Source organism: Erigeron canadensis, chromosome 7 (genome assembly GCF_010389155.1).
Source record: "Erigeron canadensis isolate Cc75 chromosome 7, C_canadensis_v1, whole genome shotgun sequence".
Lineage (NCBI taxonomy): Eukaryota > Viridiplantae > Streptophyta > Magnoliopsida > Asterales > Asteraceae > Erigeron > Erigeron canadensis.
The window spans coordinates 30,554,502-30,578,691 of NC_057767.1; the positions used below are offsets into that span (position 1 = coordinate 30,554,502).

At 34.5% G+C, this 24,190-nt stretch overlaps 3 protein-coding genes across 3 annotated transcripts; 1 reads left to right on the top strand and 2 right to left on the bottom strand.

Annotated features, from left to right (window-relative positions):
* Positions 1–1,732: 1,732 nt before the first annotated feature.
* LOC122608604 (pelargonidin 3-O-(6-caffeoylglucoside) 5-O-(6-O-malonylglucoside) 4'''-malonyltransferase-like) lies at positions 1,733–3,066 on the top strand. The gene has a single exon (XM_043781700.1). It carries the CDS (start codon positions 1,777–1,779, stop codon positions 3,064–3,066), a length of 1,290 nt encoding a protein of 429 aa, XP_043637635.1. The 5' UTR covers positions 1,733–1,776.
* A 3,351-nt stretch (positions 3,067–6,417) lies between these two features.
* LOC122607645 lies at positions 6,418–7,781 on the bottom strand. Its single transcript, XM_043780662.1, has one exon. The coding sequence runs from the start codon at positions 7,622–7,624 to the stop codon at positions 6,560–6,562; it is 1,065 nt and encodes a 354-aa protein (XP_043636597.1). The 5' UTR covers positions 7,625–7,781; the 3' UTR covers positions 6,418–6,559.
* Positions 7,782–15,733: 7,952 nt separating this feature from the next.
* LOC122606634 (ubiquitin-activating enzyme E1 1-like) lies at positions 15,734–23,683 on the bottom strand. The gene is made up of 7 exons (XM_043779473.1): positions 23,578–23,683; positions 23,005–23,207; positions 22,046–22,263; positions 19,557–20,351; positions 18,191–19,059; positions 17,237–17,669; positions 15,734–16,699 (listed from the first exon to the last, which is right to left on the bottom strand). The coding sequence occupies exons 2-7, from the start codon at positions 23,147–23,149 to the stop codon at positions 16,103–16,105; spliced, it is 3,057 nt and encodes a 1,018-aa protein (XP_043635408.1). The 5' UTR covers positions 23,150–23,207; positions 23,578–23,683; the 3' UTR covers positions 15,734–16,102.
* Between the last annotated feature and the right edge of the window lie 507 nt (positions 23,684–24,190).

Sequence of the window (24,190 nt, forward strand, 5' to 3'; positions counted from 1 at the left end):
GCCCTACAAATGCAAAGTTAACATGGAAGTAAATATGGAGACATTCAATGTCGATCGATCGATCGACGGCTGTAATATCTTACTTGTTCAAGTGCGACATCGATGTCAATTGCATCCACTCCACGTCCTCGCCATGCGCCATATATATAAGGGATAATGACCTGTGAATGTAGTGAACTATAACAAAATGTCTATGTTATGTATTGATCTAATCGGGGGCCTATGTTATGTAATGAACTTACCAAAACTGTCTAAGAGATGCGTGTTATTTATTGTTTTCAACTCCTCCCGATTATTTGAGAACTGGTATTTTCTTGTTTCCGTTTAGTTATTTATTAATATCCCGAAAAGAGAAATGATGAATTCCGAGGTCAAGGGATTTGATCTTTTCAGCTTTAGGCTTGTAATGCGTTCTTCTAAATTTGTTGTTTTGTTGCTTTAACTAAAATCTAGCAATTAGTTATTCTTTCTCATTTCAATTCTAAGTTAAGCTTTGTAAGAATACGTCTCATAGTCTCTCATTGTTTGTTTGTGTGGGTTGTATATATGTACCCTTACGGCGCGTTTGGTTCACAGAATGTTTTTGGATGGAATGGAATCTATTGAAGGAATTGGAATCTAATGGAATGGAATTTGATGGAATGTTTTTCATCTTTTGAATATTTAAGGGAGAGACGGAATGAGATTCCTTCCCCCATCCTCATGGAATGGAGATTCCATCAAATGAGGGAATGTTGACATTCCAACGGAATGATATTCCTTCATCATTGAGCAACCAAACGCACTAAGGAATGGAATTCAATTCCGATTCCATCAAATTCCATCAGAATCTACGAACCAAACGCGACTTTAAGGGATCGTAATCTTCAAATGCGATTTTAATTTTTGAGATCTTTGATTTTTTGGTATATGATTGTGTTAGGGTTGATCTGAAAAATGGAGAGGTAGGTGGCGGCCAGAAGATATGAAGGTGTTTACAGTTTTTATATAATTACAGAACTTATATACATATATGTTTCCATAACTTATATTTATTTATATATGTTAAATTAATTAATTATTAAGATTAAAAAATAAAGGAAAAAAAATTGATGACCGGCTTTAGCTTGTAACATGCATCCCTTAGACAGTTTTGGTAAGTTCGTTATATAACATAGACCCCCCGATTAGATCAATACATAACATGGATATTTTGTCATAGTTCACTACATTCACATATCATTATCCCTTTATATAACGTATAATTGATCGTTATTAATCAAATGCAACACATTTTCATAATAGCTTTTTTTATTGACAAGTAAAGTAAAAACTATTTCTGTCACCAATATATATGGGAAAATGATTTATGATGTTAACATCATCTTTGTTGGATGATGTTGCTCTCACAAACTCACTTAAATCAATTTCTACACATGTCAAAAAGCCCCCCCTAAATTTTAATGGTTTGTGAGAGCAACATCATCCAACCAAAATAATGTTAACTTCATCCAAGTTATCCCCAATATATATACTTTTAAGAAGTTTGTATATATTCCACTTGCTCTCCGGCTGCTGTAAATGTCAACATAAACCACTTGTTTAGTACTGTATCTAACTACTGGCTGCTGCAATTAACAAAGACACACTTGTGTGTAGCGGGTAAATTCCCAAGTAGTTATAAATATAGTAACTTATGAGGCTCGCAAAAATACATTTTTTCTGTCATTTCCAACTAGCTAGCTAGCTTCATTGTCATATATATGATATATATCAGACCGAGTGTGTACGCAAGACATGGCTATTATAATTAAGGTTGAAAAACAGTTCTCCAAAATCATAAAACCCTTTGTTCCAACCCTTCCAACGCTCCGGCACTACAAGCTAGGCTTTATTGAAGAATTTGTTGCTTTTTTAAAGGTTGGTGTTGTTCTTTTCTTTTCCCCAGTTAGCGATAAGCACAACCCAAGTCAGTTTTTTGCCCTGCAACTAGAGAAATCGCTAGAGAAAACGTTAACACAATTCTACCCTCTTGCTGGAAGATATATCGAAGAAAATCATATGGTTGATTGCAGCGACCAAGGTGTTGAGTTTATATGGGCCAAAGTTAACACCACCCTCCAAGATTTTCTTTCTTACAAAGAAAATGATACGACAATCACTGATGAATTCATTCCAGCATGCAATATTAATCATGACTTACTACTTGCCACTCAAGTTACTATGTTTGAGTGTGGTGCTGTAGCAATAGGTGTATGTGCTACACACATGCTTTTTGATGCCTCTACTCTATGTACATTTATACATGAATGGGCTGTCATGAACCGCGGAGAATTTATTAAAACCGATCAATTCACAGGAGCTGGTTTTAGCTCGTCCTGCTCGCTGTATACTACTCGTGGTTTATCTCCCTCTCCGTTAATGAGTGTTGAAATGCTAACCAAATATACTAGAAAGAAAATTTCACTCAATGAGAGTGTAATTTCTAAAATAAAAGCAGCAAATGGAACCCGTCATAAATGGTCAAAGGTTCAATTGGTAGCAGCAATCATTTGGAAGGCTTTCATTTGTGTTGATCAGAAAATATATAATTATCTAAGAGAGTCTGTTCTCATCCAGTCGATAAACCTTAGGGAAAAGATGGCATCCTTGATACCCAAAGATTCTTGTGGAAATATCGTCGGGCTGTTTAGCACAGAAGCTGGAGTTGCAGAAACAACAGAAGCACTTACGGATCTATTAAGTGATTCTGTGAGGAAAACCTTAACGAACTACTCAAAGGTGTACCATGATAGCGAAGAAGGGAAAACTATGGTTTTCGATTCATTTTCACAAATATTGAATATTCCTGAATCCACTAATGCGGTAATTTTAACTAGTTGGTGTAAGTTTCCTTTCTATGAAGCTGACTTTGGTTTTGGAAAGCCCATTTGGGCAGCCCCAGAAACAATAACTATGATAAACCTTACAACTTTGATGGATGATGCGGAAGGCAATGGAGTCGAAGCATATGTATTTCTAGAGACTAAAGACGTTCCGGCATTTGAAGAAGCTCTCTATCAAGTTATAAATGATTTTGCCGCCTGATCGATCTTAATGGCTATTCATTTATGACTTTAGTTTGAATAAATCGTTAATGAAGTGCAATAAAGATCGATTGGGGTATACTTATTTGTTACTGTATCAAAGCAAATTTTGATGTCAGTTTTAATCAAATATGAAACCAAGTGTTGTTTTTCAGAAGCTCAATTATAGTTCTGGAAGCTCTTTTAATCAGAGCTTCAATATTTAACGTTCACAATATCTGGTTTTGATCAGATCACTAACGATTTTTCAGATTTTTTTACAGTCATCTGGCGCGTTGCCTTTCTATTTTTGTTTCTGATCAGGGGCCATTTGTTTTGGAACCGGACTATTCTCAAACGACCAACCTGAGAGTAGCATAGAGTAGATGCATCTAAAAGCATATGTGTAGCAGAGAGAAACGAAATGAAAGGAAATCGGAAAACTATAAACTGAGAGTAGCAGAGAAACGAAATGAAAGTAGGCTAGAAATGTATAAGCTGAGATTGAAAAATTGATTTAATCTTAAATAAAGAAAATGATAATATGAAAAAGAGCAAAAGAAGATATAATACAAACTAACAGAGTAGACATTAGTTAGAAGCCTTAAAAAGGATAAGTTCAGCATCAAATTGCAAAAATTAAATTATCACACAAATTGATGGGTAAAAGTAAAAGCTTTAGACAAGAGTTGTTGGTTTCTGAAAAGCTTTCTTGTGCAAAGGTAGAGTAACTTAGAAGAGGACATTGCATTTGGGGACCAATGCTTTTTTATAGCATCAAACTGGCCATATAATGGGCCATTAGGCATAACCTAAATTTGTTGGTATAGGCCATCTTGTAGCAAGAACCTTGTTCCAATATCTAGAAGACTGAACCAGAACTACCAACATAGATTCAGACTTGTAAGCAACCATATTGGGAAAATCAAGCAAGTTTGAAGTGATAAAAATTTCTATTGACGGTTTGAAACACATAAATGCAACTATCGGTAGGGATATACAAAAAAACCATGATACTAGCAAACCGGTAAACTGTCACCCATTATGCACAAGTCGCTTGCTTATGCAACATTGTTCAGACAATCAGGGATTCAGGGGTTTAAACTCTATTTGCCTTCCTATGAATAAAGAAAAAGCCAAACAAGATGAATAAATAAAATGCTATAAACCCAAAATATGCATATGAAACAAGTAATGTTCAAACTAGCAATCAGATGGGTGTTATTTAACCGTGCATAGCACTTAGTGAGTAACTTTTAGTGCTTCACAAAAAATTGTCACTTTACCAGACTACAAGGAACCATCTTCAATTATAACCACTTCTGCTATGCAAACATGGATTAGGCAGTTAACGCGACGTACCTGAGGGATGTCAATCTCATTTTCTTCTTCGTTTTCACAAGCCATCATGGCATCAACGCATACAAGTGATAGCGATAGGGCGGAATCTCAATCTTAGCCACATCCCGGGCCAAATCCACCAGCTTTCTGCCCAACCAACAGGCTTCCACACGAAATGCTACTAGCATCAAGTCCGTTATCTTCAAGGCAGTTGATGAGTTCTCCTATGTAAGGTTGCCATGACTTGCTCATCTGTCCCACACGGTCCAGTTCCTGTTTAGAACATCAATGAAAAATATCATCTAATAGATCATGATAAGATCAATTGCTTTCTGGGTCGTCACAGACCTCTTGATGTTTTTTATCCCCCAAAAAACATTGGAGACAACACACATGAACTAATTTTTGTTCTACATTAGACCCTATTTTCACTCGTGGTTTGTTGATCGCGATGATACAAAAGTAAACAACGCATTCTGCCACTTCAGTTTAGATACAAAAATATGATAGAATGATAGATGAGACTGTTTTGGCCTGTTACCCAACCCACCCATTCTGCCACTTCAGTTTAGATACAAATGAGTAAAAGTGGAAGCAGTAACCTTCTTGAACTGAACAGGTTCATGATAAAGCCTGATGGAAGAGTTTCTATGCTGTGCTATTTTCTTGATTAATACTTCAATAATTGCACCATCATCTATAGATGCAGATGAAAAACCGGTGGAATTCTTATCAGTCTCAATTATGAAAAACTGGTGGAATTCTTTTCAGTCTCGATTTTGACACCTTGGAATTGGAGACAATGACCCGATTAACAGCCACATACAATTTCTTCAGAGTTGGGATTATTGGCCCAATCAGAAACAGGGATCCCAAATGTTTTAGCACAAAGAATAGAGCCCACTGATATAAAATATCGATGGCTTGGGTCAGAAACAGAGAACTCTAGTGGATGTGGGAAGCGCTTAGGTGCTTACAAAAGTGGAGCACTAGTTCTGGTAGCCACATCTTCCAAAAATGTAAGCATCAATTGCTTTATATAATTGGAGAAGCAATCCAATCCCAAAACATATATTATGAAACATACATAACGAACACAAGCATCATGTTGTATGAACAAAATTTGGATCTGAATATACTACTAGAGATGACAAGATGGGAAGTCGGGTAGTTTGGTAACGAGGTAAAAGCGAGATTTTCTGTACCGTCTAACTTTTTGCTTCTTTTCAGAAATCAAAATTGTTGATTTATTAAAACATTATTGTTCCAATACCAGGGTAAATCCCTTTTACCCAAAAACATCATTTTTGCTTCTGTTTTAGAGATGTAAACGATTTCGACCCCTTATCCAAGACACCTAATCAGCCCTTTTTGCCACATTTATGGTTGACCCCAGAAAACTAATCAGCAAACAGACTCAAGCAAGCCTACAATAAAATTGAATGTTATATAGACAAGTAGTATCTGTAGACTAACCTGAGGAAGTAGATAGCTATATCAAGCCAATATCAGTAAATACCACAGCCTGCCTGACAGCCTGAAACATCGTAAATAAATAAAAAAATCATCAAAACACTAACGTTATAGAACTAATGTGATATGAAGTTCACAACCTATCTTGATTAACCAAAGGTGCGATTCATGCCAAGTTTGTGAAACACCTTCAACAAAACAAAACCACCTGCATTATTCTGCAACACACCAATACTAGATGATTACAACAAATTGCACAAATTTAAACATACAGAAACACAAATCATCATGCACCCATCTATCTTAAATCGTAACGAATTATACATCATATAACATATGAAAACACTAATCCTGCCTTCAACATTACACTTAACAACACAATAACAAGGCCCAATCACAATATATGGGGAGGCAGAGATGAGACGTAGATTCGTACCTCTATCTCAGGTAAAGAAACTACTTATATACCTAAAAAACATACAATGCACGTTATGAGAAACGCGACAACCATTTATCGTCCTTAAACTCAACACCGTGAACCGTTAGGAAAACAAAGATATACAACAAAATATAACAAATCAACTAAAATGTTATAATGTTCATAAACTCACTAACAGTCATTAACAAAACCGAAAAATCACTAAACATAGAATTATATCTATATGATGACTATATCTATATATCATTATTAAGATCCAGAACTAACATACAGGACATCTAACTAAACCATTCTCATTACACAAATTACAACACCTAAATCCACTTTTCTCAGAGTAACACTTATGACTTCCACTACACTCATCACACAAAACAAATCTAAAATCACCACAGCTTTCACACACGCCACGTGTCACCGGCGGTAAACTGTCCACTATCTTCTTCAACTCGCCGGATTCATGAAGCTGCCGGACCTCTTCCACACCGCCGATGTACCGTCCGCCAATAAACACCTTCGGCAAGCTCAATTTTTTTGACTTTTCGGTCAAATCGTTATTTTCAAATATAACTGCCATGACGTCATGTAGCTCATCTAGAAACTTCGAATCCATTGATAGATCACGTTCGTCTATAGATACACGGAATCCGCGTAATATTGATTGAACTGTACGGCATGCTTCGAATGTTGATCGGACTACACGTAAGCTTGTTGTGTATACTATTATTCGTGTTTCTGCTCCCGGAATTGAAATCCGACGGTCAGATTTTATTGATTTCGAAATTTCCGGTAACGTTTCCACCGGAAAAGTAACTTGACGGTCAGATTTAGTCATCGGAATAACCGGATTTGAAATCCGACGGTCAGATTTTGTTGAATATGTCACCGCCGTATTTTCCACCGGAATACTGATCTGACGGTCAGATTTAGCCACCGACTTCGCAACCGCCGGAACTGAAATGCGACTATCAGATTTACCTAATTTCTCAGTTTCCGTAGAAATCTGACGGTCAGATTTAGTCAACTGAACAGCCGCCGCAGCAGCAGCCGGAAGTGTAAACGCGGCGGCCGGTGAGTTAGTGTTAGGTTTAGTGAAAGCGCGAGCGAATTTATTAGCGAGATGAACACGGTGAAAGATAGACAAGCGTCTGGTGGCGGTGGCGGTGGTGGCGGCAGGCGGTGGTTGATCATCAGCCAGTAAAGTTTCGATATCTTTAAGTGAAGAATTAATGAAGTTGAGATTAGAAAACGATCTCCGAAACGAACCGCCATTGGTGGTGGTGGTGGTGGTGGTGATTTCATTATTAGGTTTACGGCGAGATTTCCACATTGTGTGTGTGTGTAAATGGATGAAATTAGGGATTTTATTTATTTACTTATTTATTTGAATTTGTTGAATTGAATTAAATGTGAAGATGAATGAGAATGTGTAATGTTTGTTTGGAGGGAAGATGACCTATATCTATATATCTATTTATATTTATACAAGTGATTATAGAATTGGAAAATGCATTGGTTGGATTATTGTGTCGTGTGTTGATAAAAGTTCTCAGAGCATAACTCAATTATTATGTTATGTAGGAGTAGTTATTTGTGATGATAAATTGATAATGAATAATGATGACTACATGGGTAAATTAGCTATTACAATATTTTTTTTTTAAAGCTAGTTTTGATTTTTTTTTTTGCAAAATACCTTGAGATGAGAAACTTTATATTTGTACATAAGACTTAAGGAAAAACTTACCTCCGGTACTCATATAGTGGATTTAAAAGATACCCTTAATTACTGAGTTATTTACCAATGGCTAATTAGCTTGTTTTTTAATTAAATAAACAACCATGGATAGGTAAATTTGTGATATGTGCTATGATAACACAATGGTAGGATAACCGGAAGTTGGAGCGAGGTTCACAAGTTCGAATCTTATCTCAAGCGTTGTGGTTAACCAGGTTTTCTTGACGGAACGAGTTGAATATACCGGGTGGGGCAGACGGAGGGAGGGGATCGTGTAGGCCCACGGTATTCAGTCCGGACACCCGTGGTTCGGCCCTTCGCTGTTTTAAAAAAAAAAGTCATTTACAACAACAATTTATTTTATATAGTTATATATTGTGTTGTAACATATTTACACCTATTTATCCTTCTTTATAATAATTATTTTACTCCCATTTTAAAAAGTATTACACAATGGTTGTACATGAAAGTATAAAATTATCCTTAATAAGCACCCTTATAAAAAAGGTTATTAGAGATTATCAAATTTGCCCTTAATAAATTAATTTACACTCTAAACTACAATCTTGCTAATTTACACTCTAAATCCTTATCTTCAATAATATTTTCACTGTCACTTTTACATCAACTTACACCACTCGACACCAATAATTGATGACATCACCACCTGTCACTTGCACTACCGCCGCCACCTTAATCGCATTGCGCGAGAACCATGCTAATTATAAATAATAAAAGTTTGATACAATAATGAATTGAAAATCAAAAATACCTACATATTTTTGGTTTTATACATGTTTGCATCATTACTTTTGAATCGATTTATACATAATAAACTTTCAAAATTTTGTATATATATGGTTTCTTTACAGATTTCAGGCTACACTTTATTTTGTTAAGCGATCATTTCTTATTCAAGAAAAAGTTTTTCTCTCACTATTTTTACATTCTCTTTACAAACCTATGTAACAATCACTATACCACGTTCTCACCTTCTTCTTTTTTTTCCACACATTTTCAACAAGATCAATCAATTCTTAAGTTAAAAGATAATGAAAACAAATATTTACGAATAAAAGAATAATTAAGAATGTTTATAAGATTGGTTTGTAAAAAAAGGTAGAAATGTATGAAAACAGATTTTCGGTGGAAATGCAAAAGGTAACCCGAAATCTAGTCAAAGTACTATATACATACTGTTTAGAATCGACTGCGATATAAGTCAGGAAAAAGATGAATATAAGACAGAAAAATACAGTCTCAGTCTCATTTGAAGCAAAATTTTTTTTATCAAATTATATAACCTTTTCGTTAAGTAAAGAACTCTTTATACATGTAGTCGTGTGATCAACAATCATGATAACCTTATTATTTACATCTTCTACCTTGACCAAAAAATCATATCACGTGTTAATGTGTTTTCTGTCTTTCCAACCCATAAATCTACACACAGGGTCGTCCCTGAAGATTTATAGGTGTAGGCCAAGAGTAAAAATAAAGGCCCATAAGCTAAACGCAACAAATTATATTATATAAATTTTATCTCTAAATATGACAACAAATGTTATATCAATAAATGAAATATAAAGCCTAAAAACAAATAAAATTTCAATAGGTTTAAAACAACATAGAAAGACCTAAAGAAATAACAAATAACAAACAACTATGTCATTGTTTTTTAAATAACAATAATGATTTATATATCATTTAATAATAATAAATTGTTTATATGCATACATATTACAATAAATAATAAACAAAAGTGAATACTTGTCATGTCAAATAAATGAAAAGTGGAACAATGAAATATTGAAAAGGCGTATCTTGATCCGTTCTGAGTTTCCGATAAGTAATGATAACTCTTTTTTAATCTAATAAAAGATATATACGTGAGTTTTATATGGATTAAATTATATTTTTAGTTTTTAAATAATTGTTAGAGTTTACAATAAACTTAAATAATTACACACGTATATACATGACAATGAAACTAGAAAAAATCAGGGCCCCTAAAAAATCGGGCCTCGGCCGGTCGGCCACTTTGGCCACCTTCTAAACCGGCCCTGTCTACAAACCCGTAAATTCAATAAATTCAATAAACCTTTTTTTTTATTTTGAACGGCAATAAACCTTTTGAAAAGTGCATACATACATGCTAGAAAAATTCAATGAATTTCTTACTAAATCGGTTTAAAAAAGTCAGATACATAAATACATAATACATCATACTAAATAAATAGATATTTTTTAGCTTTATTCAGGAAAAACAATAAAATTAAATTGCTTTATATAGTTTTCAACATTAAAAACAGCTTGAGAAACATAGTGGTGGCCGGACTCATAGTTATAATAAAAAGTCTTTCCATTCATAATAAGGTTGAAATTTTGTCCCTTTAATTTTCAATCAAAACGTTAATATGAACTATGAAGTACTTTTAAGTTTGGTGCCTTTTGTTATGTCAATTTTTCAATAAAAATATATTATGTCTGATTATATATATCTTGTATAAGCTAATAATCGGAAGTGAGTTCAATACTTTATGTTGGAGGTTGGATTCTTATAGCAAAACTCCTTTTTTCCATCACTTTTATGCATAATTAAGTATTAGTCTGTTAGGAGAAAGGCATTTCTCGGCCAAAAAGTGCTCGAGAACGCCTGGAAACGCCAGAGGGACGCCATCCACACCGCTCCCAGCGGCGTTCTCGAGGAAAAATTTGGTGACCTCGGCACCAAAGAGACGGGGTTGAAAACGCGAGTCTCAAGGGAATTTATGCCACATGTCACAAAAAAGAACCCTTATATTATTACTTTATGCCACATGTCACAAAAAAATATAAAAAAAATAAAAGTTCAAGAACTCCATCTAAAGAAACCCCTTGCTCTAAGAGAACCCCTATATTATCACCTTATACCACATGTCATAAAAAGGTAAAGAGGATGGGGTTCTTGGAACTCCTTGTTCCTAATAGTCTTACTGGAATTGATTTTGAATTGGTTTTGTGCATAACAAATCAGTCGATCTTTATATATGTGTTTACATACGATTGAATGATTAATGAAAGATAATGATATATAAATATTTAAATAACCAATAGCTACCGGGCATTGAATATCTTGTTTACATAGAATATAAAACACTTTGTAAAATTAGTATGTTATGGTGTACGTACGTATAGATCCTCGCATTTGTTAAATCGCGATGGCATATACCAATTACCAAATGGATATGATAGATTATATTTGAGCCATCACATGCGCATGTCACATGTACTTAATAATTTGCTAAACCAACATTTGACCGGTCTAACTTGGATTACACACCCTAGCTTCCATACTGACACTACTTTAATAATACATCATGAATTAACTTTTTAATTATGTTTTAAGCTTACATAATAAATTAACACTTTAATAATGTTTTATGGTTGTAAGGGATTTGATAATACGATTGAACCATATATAATGTAATTTACTCTATCATCGTATATAGTGAATCTCTAAATTAACAGATATATGGATATATTTATGGTCATAGGGCATATCATGGACAACTAGTTCAAATGTACGAAATCGCATTAAAAAGACTTGTCATTTTGTCAAGAGATAATGTTGAGGTTGCAATTGTCAATACAAAGCCAATAATGACATTAAAATGTTTCCTCGCTTGCTCATCCCAATCAAACTCAAACGGATTCACACTCAGTTACAACTTACAACCATGTTTGAATAATTGGGTTTCATGTGACATAATGACATTAATTTTTTTTTGTTGGTTTAGCTTTAAAAAAAAAAAAAATAGACATCCAAAAGTTTTTTAAAATAAAAATGAAGCCACGGAAAGTAACAAAAATCCATTTTTTGATTTATTTCATCTATTCCATGACCGGAACAGGGGAGGATACACGTTACACCACGATTTTGAATCAGAAGAGTGAAGTCGAATAAAAATTCTAGTAGTTTCAATCAATCGATACATGTCATAGTACTTGCATTAAATTTTACACTTAAACACACGTATTACGATTTAAAAAAGGGTGTATATAATTAACAACATATCCTTTTCGGATTTCCAATAATTGTTGTGTGGTCCATGAGAGTGTGAGTTTTGGTAAAATATAAAATTTTGGCCTTGCTTATAATCGATTTTAAACTTGTAATTAAGGAGCCATTCAATCTAGTTATTTTAGAATAGCAATATATAGCAAGACATCGATTAAACTCACCAAATATCAACAAATCATTACCTATGTGTTATCAAATTGATATTTGCTTATGTTATAGTTTTTATTATTTAAAATCCTTTTAAAAATGTACACCACCTGGTTTTAACCGTACACCAGCAAATATGTTTTAGAGTGTTGTACAGTACAATACTATATAGCATGTTTGCTTACAACTTTTACTTTTAAAATTTACAAATTTGTTGAGTTATATAAGGATTATTATAAATAAAGAGGGACAATCAAATAAGAACACCCTTAAAATAAAAACACGGTGAGAACATTTAAAAAACTTCATTTTGATGCATTAAAAGTTCGTAAACAAACATAGTGTATAACTAATTATCATTATTTAAGTGTTTAACAACACATTGATCCGTCAAAATCAAGAAAATCATGTTTTTTACTTTGAAAAGTGTTCTTACCGTGTTCTTATTTTAAGGGTGTTCTCATTAGAGTGTTACCCTATAAATAAATAGATATATAAATTATATAATATATTTATATTTAATACTTCTCAAAAGTTTTATTTTTTCACAAAGCGTTTATTATTATACGAAATGAATTACCTCGTTACGGTCAACGATGTTGCCACTTTCATTAAAATCGTCATATCCTATACTTTCTACATGTTATTTTTTCGAGTTTGTATTATATCACACGTACAAAACAGGAAAGATAATTCTCCAAAAACTGCTGTGACGTGACAGTTGATCGTGTATCACACATGATTTCCATTCTATGTATTGATTGTTGTACTTATTAATTCAACATGTGGAATAAATTAAAGTCGCCAATATTTTTTCAGAACAAATATTTATAGATTCTAGATAAGATAGTTATGATACCTTTTAATGTATACTACTCCCTACTTCCCTAGTGTTTAGTGAACACACAAATAATAATATAATTTGAACGAACAATAATTTGTATTGAAGATTTTATGTATATACATCTATGATTTATCTTACTCGTTTTATAAGCAAAAATATCCAAAACGACTCGTAAAGTCATATATACTAGGAGAACCTTAATTCATAACTACTAAAAAATTCATGTCAAAGATAAAACTTGTGACCTCTATACTTAGAAGCACAACTCCTCCGTTTTTATGCTTAATATGGCATAAAATGAAGAATAAAAGTTCAAATCTCATTTTTTTAAGGGATTAGTTCCCTCGAATGTAAGAAACTTTGAATGAATGTCTATAATAGAAAATAACTAAAACTGTGTGTATTGTATGTAAACAACTTTGAAATAATGTTTATTGTATGTAGGAATTTCGTTTCAACCAATTACAATCTGACAAGTGGCACCTGTATATGGTTGCCACGTATGTTTTCTTACATACAGTAAACATTTTTTGAAGTTGCTTACATACAATACACATAACTTTAGTTTTTTCTTATTATAGACATTCGGTCAAAGATAGTTACATTTCAGGAAACTAATTTTTTTTAATCATGGTGTAACATTGGAAACCAATCAGTGGAGACGTTCAGTTTCATGTCCATATTTGCCCTTTTTGACATTGAAACCAAACAAAATATTGGACAAAATGTTTGCATCTCTAATCTCTTATATTGTGTTAAATGATATAGGTTAGAAGGTAATTACCTTTGATTAAACAGGAACAACCTTTGAGAAGTGAGGTGGGTGGATATCACATGGGTAGTGGTCTGACATTGGCAGTTACACCACGTACTGAAGTTAAGCTTTGCTTGCAAAATATACTTATGAATGTCCAGGGACCCTTTATCTTTTCTTTTCTATTTTTCATGTTTCTTAATCTATCTTATTCGTATATAGAAAAATGAGATGGGTATCCGTGTAATGCAACGGCGGTGGCGGAAACGGGTGGTGCTAGTGGCGGTGGTGATAACAATGTGGTTGTTAATCTAAAAGTAATTGACGTAAATGGCAGTGTACTTATTTTATGACTAAGGGATGTATCTTTTGTAAATAACTTTATTAAGAATATTATAGAGATTAAGTGGTAAATTAATTAATAAAGGAGATAGATAGTTTGGATAAATATGAGTTTAAACATTTTAGTGATATATTGGGTAAATTTAGTGTGTGAGTTAGGAATGTGTTAAAAATTAAGGATATTTTAGATATTTTAAAGGTAGAGAGTTGAAAAGAGGGAGTGTAATTTGTTTATTAATATAGTATAAATATAGATAGATAGATATATAGATAGATATAGATAGATAGATTCGATCATTAGTTTACGGATTTCCTATCTTACTAAAGATCTTTTTCTTGGCGGATATTCATCATTCAAAGTAAATTTGCTATCAATCATTATTAACAAAGATAAATGGGTGGGAACTTTCTTGGTCTCATGTACCGCCTTGGTATCCATAATACATACTGCATAGAACTCATACGCGATGGCTCACCATTCTCACACATGGATCACAAAATATAGTTTATCTCCTTACCTTTGTCAAGATTTGAACATATAACTAGTAGCCTCCACCAACAGAACCATGTGATCACATACTATCAGTCTCTGAAGTTATTAATTCTGATTTTGGTTTACAAATACGCTATTTAACATTAGTAGAAGAGTCTTCTTATTCCATATTTCTTGTTTTGTTTTCAAAGAGATTTATCTACTCCAACGTCGAGCATGAGGGCTTAACATGTCAACATAAGTTGCATCTTCAAAAAAAAGATCCTCGAATAACAAACCATTTTGGAGATTTCATCTCGTATATGCACCTTACACAAATAACGTTACATAAGGCGGCTTCAACCAAATGCTGCCATAATCAGTTTTACTAGATAAGATTCACCATCGTGTAATATGTAAGTATACCTTCATATCGAATTTTACAAAATCGTTAAAACATTTAGATTGGTAAAAAGCAAAAGCTTTGGACAAGAGTAGTTGGGTTTCTGAAAAGCATTCTTGTGATAGAAGTGGACAGGGGAATGGGGACCAATGCTTTCTTTATAGTTTTATAATATCAAAATGGGCATATACAACAAAGCCATCTAAAATTTGTTGTTATGGGCATTTGGGCACCCTAAAGTGGGCTAAATTCAATTATGACTAATACAAACAAGGTTTTAGCACTGGATTTTGTTAATCATAATCTTTAACAAATAGTTAACATGAGAATAAAAGTATGATATGCATGACAATCGATCAGTAGATCTAGAAAGATGGTTACTTTTATTTCACGTTCTATTATGCGTATTGGTCACAACTCTTAGCAAAGTAGTTTAATCATGTATACACAATTTCTGCCCAATGCTAATAAAAGCCAAACCACGATTACCAAAGAAATCTGGATTGGTCATTTCCTGCAAGAAGACTATATATTTGAAGTAAGTCAAGAAACGGTCCAAGTTTTAAAAAGATACAACCTTGAATGGTCATTCCCTGCAACAATACGCTTTGGTTCTCTACCAATGAGTCAATGACCAACACCTAACCTATTCGAGGATAAATATTTTTTAACATAGTTAAGCAGACAACACATTATGCAGTTATGCATATATATGAAACAATTATGGTAGTAAATGTTTGACCACCACCAAAACATCACCCTTCATACACGAGTCAAGTTTGCTTATAAAACATTGTTCAGCCAAATTCACAAGGGTTTAAACTGGATGGCTAGTCAAAATGTCATAATCCCAACAAATGCATATGAAACAGGGAATGCCCAAAATAGCAATCACTTAGGTGTTACAGAACCGTGCACAGCACTTAGTGAGTCACTTTTAGTGCAACACTTGACCTATAAATGTCACTTCACCGGAATACAAGGAACCATCTTCAATTGTAACCACACTTCTGCTATGCAAATGTGGATTAGCCTAATTAGGCAGTTAACGGAAGTATACAGATACCTGTGGGATATCAATGTCATTTTCCTCCTCATCTTCACAGGCTACCATCAAATCCAAGTGGCGGCGATAGGGCGGAATCTCCATCTTAGCCACATCCCGAGCCAAATCCACCACCTTCTTGTCCATTCGTTCTCTATGCTTAGGAAACATACTGTTGTACAGCAAACAGCTTCCACATGAAATGCTGTAAGCATCAAGTCCCTTATCTGCAAGCCATTTGATGAGTTCCTTTAATGTAGGGTTCCCATGAATCGCCCATCTGTCCCACACGGTCCACTTCAAGTCCTGGTGCTTAATGACTTTGCATGGGACAGGTTCGGCCATGGAGAAAAGAGGAAGTGCTAGGTTGGCAAAAGTATTACGATAGTCTTCCACCTTATGACCACCGTCAATAACCTTGTATAGCTCAAGACAAACCAAACCAGTGGCCTTTGCTGTTGAGGTGGCGATTGCAGGGATAATTCTTCCAGCTATGAACTTGGCTCTAAGCTTGTCGACTTCTGGGATGCTGTAATTTCTGGCCCGCATGTTAGCAAGTCCAGCTATGAAATCCATATGGTAATTTGTGTCATCATCCTACAAAATGTGAATAAGATGGATATATGAAATGGCGTTATCTTGTATCTATATATATTATATATACATGAGAAAGTCAATATGCAGAATCAAATTAAGACAGGCAAAAGAGAACATGAAATCAATATTTCAACCCAGTCAATTTATGAATGAGCTCTCATACTCTTCTAGGTCAAAGAGGTAAACATCAAAATGGGAAGGATCAAATGGGTTGAAAAACTCACCAGTCACTCCAACTATTTGAAAAATTAGATCATTATCAGAAAATATTAATTACTATAACGATAAGATTAATTGCTTTCCGGGTCCTCTCAGACCCCATGATGTTATTTACCCACCCCCAACCCCTCCCTCCTCAAAACCGGGTTTTTGTCGTGTTCTTTAGACCCAATTCCATTATGCAGTAATGCAGACCGTGTGATTTGTGTCCATGCATTTGAATTATTAATTATAAAAATTGGCAAAATTAAGGACAGAAGGAAGAGTCTTTATACCAACTTAAGATGCATGCAAATTGGTTAAAGTGAAAGTGCAAACCTTCTCAAACTGAATAGGTTTCATGATATAGCCAGAAGGAAGAGTCTTTCTACGCTGTTCTATCTTCTTGATTAATTCCTCAATAACTGCACTGTCATCTATAGATGCAGATGATAAAGTGGTGGCGTTCTCATCAGTCTCGATTCTGACACCCTGCTGTGGTTGAAAATCAGGGACAATGACCCGATCAACTGCTTCAGCCAGTTTCTTAGGGTTCTTGGCCCAATCAGGAATAGGGATTCCAAATGTTTCAGCACGAAGAATAGAGCCCGCCAATACAAAGTTTAGATGGCTAAGGTCAGAAACAGAGAACTCCAGTGGACGTGGGAAACGCTTTGGTGCTGACCAAAATGGAGCTCCAGTACTGGTAGCCGCATCTTCCGGGAATGTAAATATCAATTGCTTCATACGATTGGAGAAGTAATCCTCAAACCTGATAAATATGAAATATACAGAAGAAGACAAGCATTATATGGTAAATGCAAGACATGGATTTGAATATAAATACTACTATTCTAGAGACGACAAGACGGGTGAGTCGGGTGGTTTGGGTAACGGGTCAAAAGAGATACTTTTGTACTGTCAAACAAAGCAATATGGATTTCTATCATCTTAGAACCTATAAATCATTAATGTACAGAAACATTGTTACTATGATGATCCAAATCTTCAAATAATATGATTTATGGGGTTATAATGTTGTACGCTTATTACAAGTCTACTTTGAATGACTTTCAAGTTCCAACCCATTTGACCCATTCCCCTTTTAGCTATTCAACCCGTAAAAGAAAAATCAGAAATCAATTAACAAGTAAATCAGCCGAAAGTACCACATCCAAGACACATAGACACACACATGATGTCCATCATGTTTGTGTGTGTTTGTGGGGCAAAGTATATATATATATATGGTAAAATATAAAGAACAAAAAGATATGTGACATATGATATTACTTTAGGCGCGCCCAAGTGATGCAGTCTTGAAACGTTTCACATTTTTCCCTGTCGAGACACTCGAGAACCCGTTCTAAATTATCCCGAGCCTGAGCATCGCCGGCATTCCTCATTGCAGTTGTATATTCATCTGGGTTTGAGAGATAGGCATTGACTTCCGCTGGAGTTTTCTCAAGTAACCCTTCAAACTCTGAACGAGCCCAAGTCAGGCAGTGGTCAATGTTATGTGGGAATGAGTGTACGGTGCACATTGGTGCTTGCTTTTCTGGTGGATCCCTGGAGGCCCCATAGTTTTCTGTCAAGTGGGGGATAACCATCTGAGTGTTGCATTTAGCACCGAGTGTACCAGACTCGAGAAGTGGCTTCTGGAAATACAAGCACCTTTGATCAACATAAAGTCTCGCATTAACATTGTCTAAAGCATTAATGACAACATTTAAATTCTCCCAGAATGTATCATCAAATACGTTTTCCGTCTCTGGGCCCACACGATTCTGCAAAGCTTCAATCTGAAGACTGGGGTTAATCAATGCAGCTGCAGAGGCAGCGACAGTGGACTTTGCTTGCCCAATATTCCAGTCACGAAATAAAAATTGTCGGCTGAGATTGCTTTTCTCAATGACATCATCGTCAGTGACAGTTAATTTCCCTTCAGTGCTACATGATACACCCATCAAGGCTAAATTTTTCAAAAACTCACATCCCAACGCACCAGATCCTACAACAAATGACTTGGTATTTTCCAACTTTTTCTGAAATTTAGCTCCAAATACTGAAATTTGTGCATCATAACGACTGTTCAAGGGCTTGTACTCGCTCGGTTCCAATGGCTCAGTAGGAAGCGACTCAACCGAGTCAAAGTAAAAGAACTGTATAATCATAACAAAAAAGAATCAGAACAACACAGGATTAGAGCGTAACTAACTAACTGTGTGTGATGATTTGGACCCATTTACTTAAGAATGACTTAACTTCGGTTGTTATCTCAGTTGGGTCAAAGTATTAACAAATTTGAACTAAAAAAACAAAGGGTCAAATAAGTAGAATAATATGAAGTCTCCCGAAGTTAAATTCTTAAGCATGAACCTCATAAATCATTTGACTCAGATATTTAGTTTACCCTTGTTAATTATCGTCTATGTAATTATAACATAATGAGTATTTAATATAAAAAAATTCAAAAGTTGGACAAAAGTGTGTCGGTCTACCCAACCAAACCAGGCCCATTTCAACCCGTAATCCAAGACGACTAATCAACCCATTTTGTCACATTTAGGGTTGACCTCAGAAACATGATCAATCAGACTCGTGTGAGATTACAATTAATAGTGATTTTTTAATAGACAAGTAGCATCTATACACTAACCTGAAGAAGTGGATGGAATTTTCCAGAGCATGCCTTGACAACCTCTTGACCAACTATGCCACCAAACATGGCAGCCATGGGATTAAGTACGGCTCGTGCCCCATAAGCAAAATCTCGCAAAATTTTTGGATTCAGATCGTCCAACTTTCCGTCTCCCAAACTCTCATTCATGGCGGTGGCTATAGAAATCAGCTTTTGGGCATCATCTTCTGAACCAGCAACAGGAAACCGCCCCAAATCACTCATGAACTTATCAAGTGCTTGGAATGCTAGATGCAAAAGAGGAGGGCGGTCAAACTTAGAGAAGTCACTCAGCAGAAACTCGCCTGGAGTTTTAAGTGCTTCTCTTAAAGGCTTGAAATTCAGGACTTTGGGTTGCTTGACTTGTGTCACTATACCACCTTTCACATATGTGCCAAAGTTGGTGGTGTCTTCTTCAAGATAAAATGAATATGGTCTGCAGCTTTTAACCTTTCTAGGTTTTCCATCATTAAGTTCTGCCATCCCGTGAATTTCAGAGAAAGTGACAAGATCACCATCTTGGAACTCCAGTCTCTCATCATCAACACATGTCACAAGTGCAGGGTTCTCATTGCTGATAGATGCAATGATGCCAGTATGTGGTTCCTCACCATCAACATCAGCTACAGTAAACTCAGGGCCAAAATCACAGAAAATGTTACCGAAAAGTCCTCTGACTTCGGTCTTGATGAAAGCAATAGGAGGCTGATGGCTGTGGCAGTAATCATCAAATTCGATGGCTGATTTCAAGTCGATATCAGTAAAGACCACAGCCTGAAAAATCATAGAATAATAAATCATCAATCTCCCTAGAAAACAATTGCATGATTGATCTAATCATCTAATGCCATATAAAGGTTCACAGGAAAACACAAAGCTGAATAGAATAATAGTATAACAGACATATTAGACATCAATGCCCTGGTAATCAAAAAACTATACAGCATTCAATCTATCAACTCAGAAGATCTACTACACCAATGCCAGCATGGACAAACATCTATGCTTCATCTTTAATATAGAACTTAAATGTTGAAGACTTCTTAAGTAAGGCTGTCAATCTTTTATTTTTAATATTTCTAAGGCAATATGGGTTGTTCCAATCACCAATGATTAAATTGTGCCACTTGACTATTTCTAATTAACAACAAACTAGATTGAAATATCTTGTCAGCTCCTTAGTATCCATAATCATAACTAATTTAGGGACAATATTAGAAACTTCAACTCTGAAACTATGTAGTTAAAATGCTAAATGTTACTTTCTACGGTATTGCTTGTACAAAGAGTCTTATCTACGGGTGAAGAATTTAAATGGAAGATAAGGAAGGGACTCAACACAAAGGTATCTACTACTTATGCATTTATGTCATAATTAATCATCAGGGTTTATTTATTTATCTAATTATCTTTGTATTTGACTGATTGTCTAGTTTATAAGCCTGCCAAGTTTCCGTTATGTTTAATTTACTTCAAAGTTCAAACTACTACTAACTGAAACACATATAGTATCTGAGGTACTTACACAACTATTGAAGAAGCAAGATATTCTTGCTCCTTTAGTAGACTATGCACAATGATGAAATTCTCAAACGCCGATACTACAAGAAAACCTTCCGTTTAAATAAAACGACCCCTTTTATCATTTAAACATAACAGCTTCAAATCACCTCACTGGTAATCACGCAGCCAGTAAAGTTTAAGCAATTCAAGTATCAGCGACATCCATGACTACCAATATTCATGAGTAGATTCCGGCTAATGATACTGAGATCCATGAAACTTCTATGTCTAATTACATACTAGGATAGCACCTACTAAAGAATAATGTTTTCACTTGCTGGCGGCTAATAAGATATGTATTTTACATTCCAAATTTAGTATTGCATTACTCATGAAGCAAGGCATCCTTCAACTAGCCGGCAGTAGCCAGTTAACACTTAAAATCTTTTGTAACATATAACAACCCCAGAACATGATCATTTGAATGGAGCAGAGATATTTAGGATCAGTAGATATCAAACAGCACCAAATAGCCTTTGTCCTAAACACCTAGTGATACTGAGGTGGTCAAACAACCAAAAGGATGTGGGTTCTAGTCCCACTTGAGAACAAATGCATACAGAAGTAGCAAAGATATTTGAATATTTGCCTGTCAAACAACTATCTTCATCGGGTACTGCAAAATCTAGTTCAGGATTCAGATGTGCTTTGGGCATCATGCAACTCAAAGAAGAACGTAGCAGGCATCAAGTAATTAATAAATTTGATAAACTAATACACTAATATATCATTACATAAAAGTTAATAACCAAAGTTAATGACCATTCTCAAATGTACCAAATTCAAAACTAAATTCGGTGAAAATATAATTGCATGAAGAACTATCATCTACATAACCAAGGTTGGGTTATCATATCCACGTAGGAGAATAAATGCATTAATGTGCAAGCAAAGTAAATGGGTACCTGAAAGTTTGCAAGTTGCTCCTTTGTCAACTTTTTAGACAAGGTAGAGACAAGCACAGCATTGTTGAGCTCTTGCAGCTTCTGGACAGAAGCTAGAGCTCTATTCTTACCAACGTCTTTCTCGGAAAAAATAAAATTACTGGACAAATCCCACAGCTCCACCGAGCCTTCATCATGCAATGTCACAGATTTGACACCAGCAAGTATAAGATTTTTTGCTGCAAAAAATATTTAAGAAGGAAGGCATTCAAACCAAGGCATGTGATTATACATACTCGTCAGCTGAAATCTAATTCGACATTTAATCTAAATCCAATACACAAACATTAATAGCAACATAACAGCCACAAATCAATTGGAAGAATAGGCACATCTTCAAACAACTTTATTGATACACTTTAGAGCAATTAATGAAGCTAAGAGTTACATCAACACCTACTATATTAGTCAAACGATAACCCTATGTTACCAAAACTTCCTATATTTCACCGTTTTGCACGTTTTATGAGTCGTTATGATGTGCGCTTAAACTGGTTGATGTGACTTAAAGTCACAATATACAATTGTGAGCATTCAACTAAAAGTGACTACAATTCGGATATTGACAACAGCGGAAGTATGCAATAAGGAATGTAAGAGAACTAACTTATCTACCTATCCATAGATATCGATTTGTTAAGTCACACTGTCACAAAAAACAATTCTAACAAACACAAAATCGTAAAGGAATTCTATCCTATCATCTATAGCGGATATCAAACAGTATTCATAATTCACAGCTAATAATATATATAGAAGCTATAATAACAAATTTCATAATAAATAACAAAAATATAGTAGCTAAATAATAAACCTCATAATAAGATCGCTTACACCTAACTACAATCTATTCATCATCATATATACAGATGCAATACACTCTCATTCATAATTCGGCATATAACAAAAAGTAACCATACCGATCTCGGCACCGAGCCCTTGCAATCCAGATATCAAAACATTAGACGCAAATAAGCGCCGCATCGTTTCGCGGCCGTACACCGCAAGCTGCCTACTATGTAGATCCTCATCAATATCCTGCATATTCACGTCTTCTAATCCCATATTCGACCTATCCACGACACTGCCGTTACTACTACTCGCACTATTATCAAATTCACCGCTGGAAAAAATCGACGAACACGAATTGATCAAACAACCTATCCGCGCCTTTTTACGCAAATTACGGTAAGTATCGTTACTATCATGATCACTATTATTAAGATCACTAGTATTATTACTACTTTCAGGTCTTTTTTTAAGTAACATATCAAGTAAAAAACCACAAAAACCCATGGAAATTCAAATTATAATAATAATTATTATTAAAAATCAATATTATAATTTGAAGAAAAATAAATATATTAAGATCGGTGAATTGATAAATTAATTAAGCATATTAAAATATGATAGTAATAAACCCTAGGCCTAAGGCATATTATTAAAGTATATGATTCGATCTGATAATTGAAAGGAAAGAAAAGAATACTTACAGATTTTTGTATATATATATATATCTCTTGGAGATGAAGATTTGTATTTCTTAGAGAGAATATTTTGCGAAACGAACGAAAAAGTGGAGTTGATGGAGGTTTGGTTTTTATATATATATTTTTTAAGGGGGGGGGGGGGGTTGGATTTGTGGAGTGGGGAAGAAGGCGGTGGGGAAGAGGAGATTTTGGTTGTAAAATATTTTATTGGTGACGAAAAATATGAATTTGATTTGATTCTGTCTTAGTTAGTGGGCTGATTTTTTTATAAAAAAAAAAAACTTTTACTCTATTACGAGTATACTTTTCTAATTTTACTATGACTTAGATATAGAAATAAGTAAGTACTTAAGAAAAAAAAAATCGACTTCTCAAGAAAACAAAAAGGTTTTTTTATTATGATACAAACAGGTAAAATCTTTATGTAATTTTTTACGAGATTTTTTTTTTTTCAGTCTGTTTTTTATTATTAGATGTAAGGATGATTCAAGATAGAATTTTTTTGTGTTTTATTACTTGGGATTGTGGGGTATTGTTGGAGGCCCGTCCAATGGACGGATAATTTCAATTAGCAAATTTCAACTTTATATCTAAAAAATTTAAAAAGGTATAATAT

What these genes read in the sequence shown, in the direction of transcription:
- LOC122608604 (XM_043781700.1), top strand. Translation starts at nt 1,777, where the DNA reads ATGGCTATTATAATTAAGGTTGAAAAACAGTTCTCCAAAATCATAAAA.
- LOC122607645 (XM_043780662.1), bottom strand. Translation starts at nt 7,624, where the DNA reads ATGTGGAAATCTCGCCGTAAACCTAATAATGAAATCACCACCACCACC.
- LOC122606634 (XM_043779473.1), bottom strand. Translation starts at nt 23,149, where the DNA reads ATGGGATTAGAAGACGTGAATATGCAGGATATTGATGAGGATCTACAT. An exon ending in AGGGCTCGGTGCCGAGATCG is followed by an intron (nt 22,264 to 23,004) that starts GTATGGTTACTT and finishes TATTTTTTGCAG; the next exon opens with CAAAAAATCTTATACTTGCT. An exon ending in AGCAACTTGCAAACTTTCAG is followed by an intron (nt 20,352 to 22,045) that starts GTACCCATTTAC and finishes ATGATTTTTCAG; the next exon opens with GCTGTGGTCTTTACTGATAT.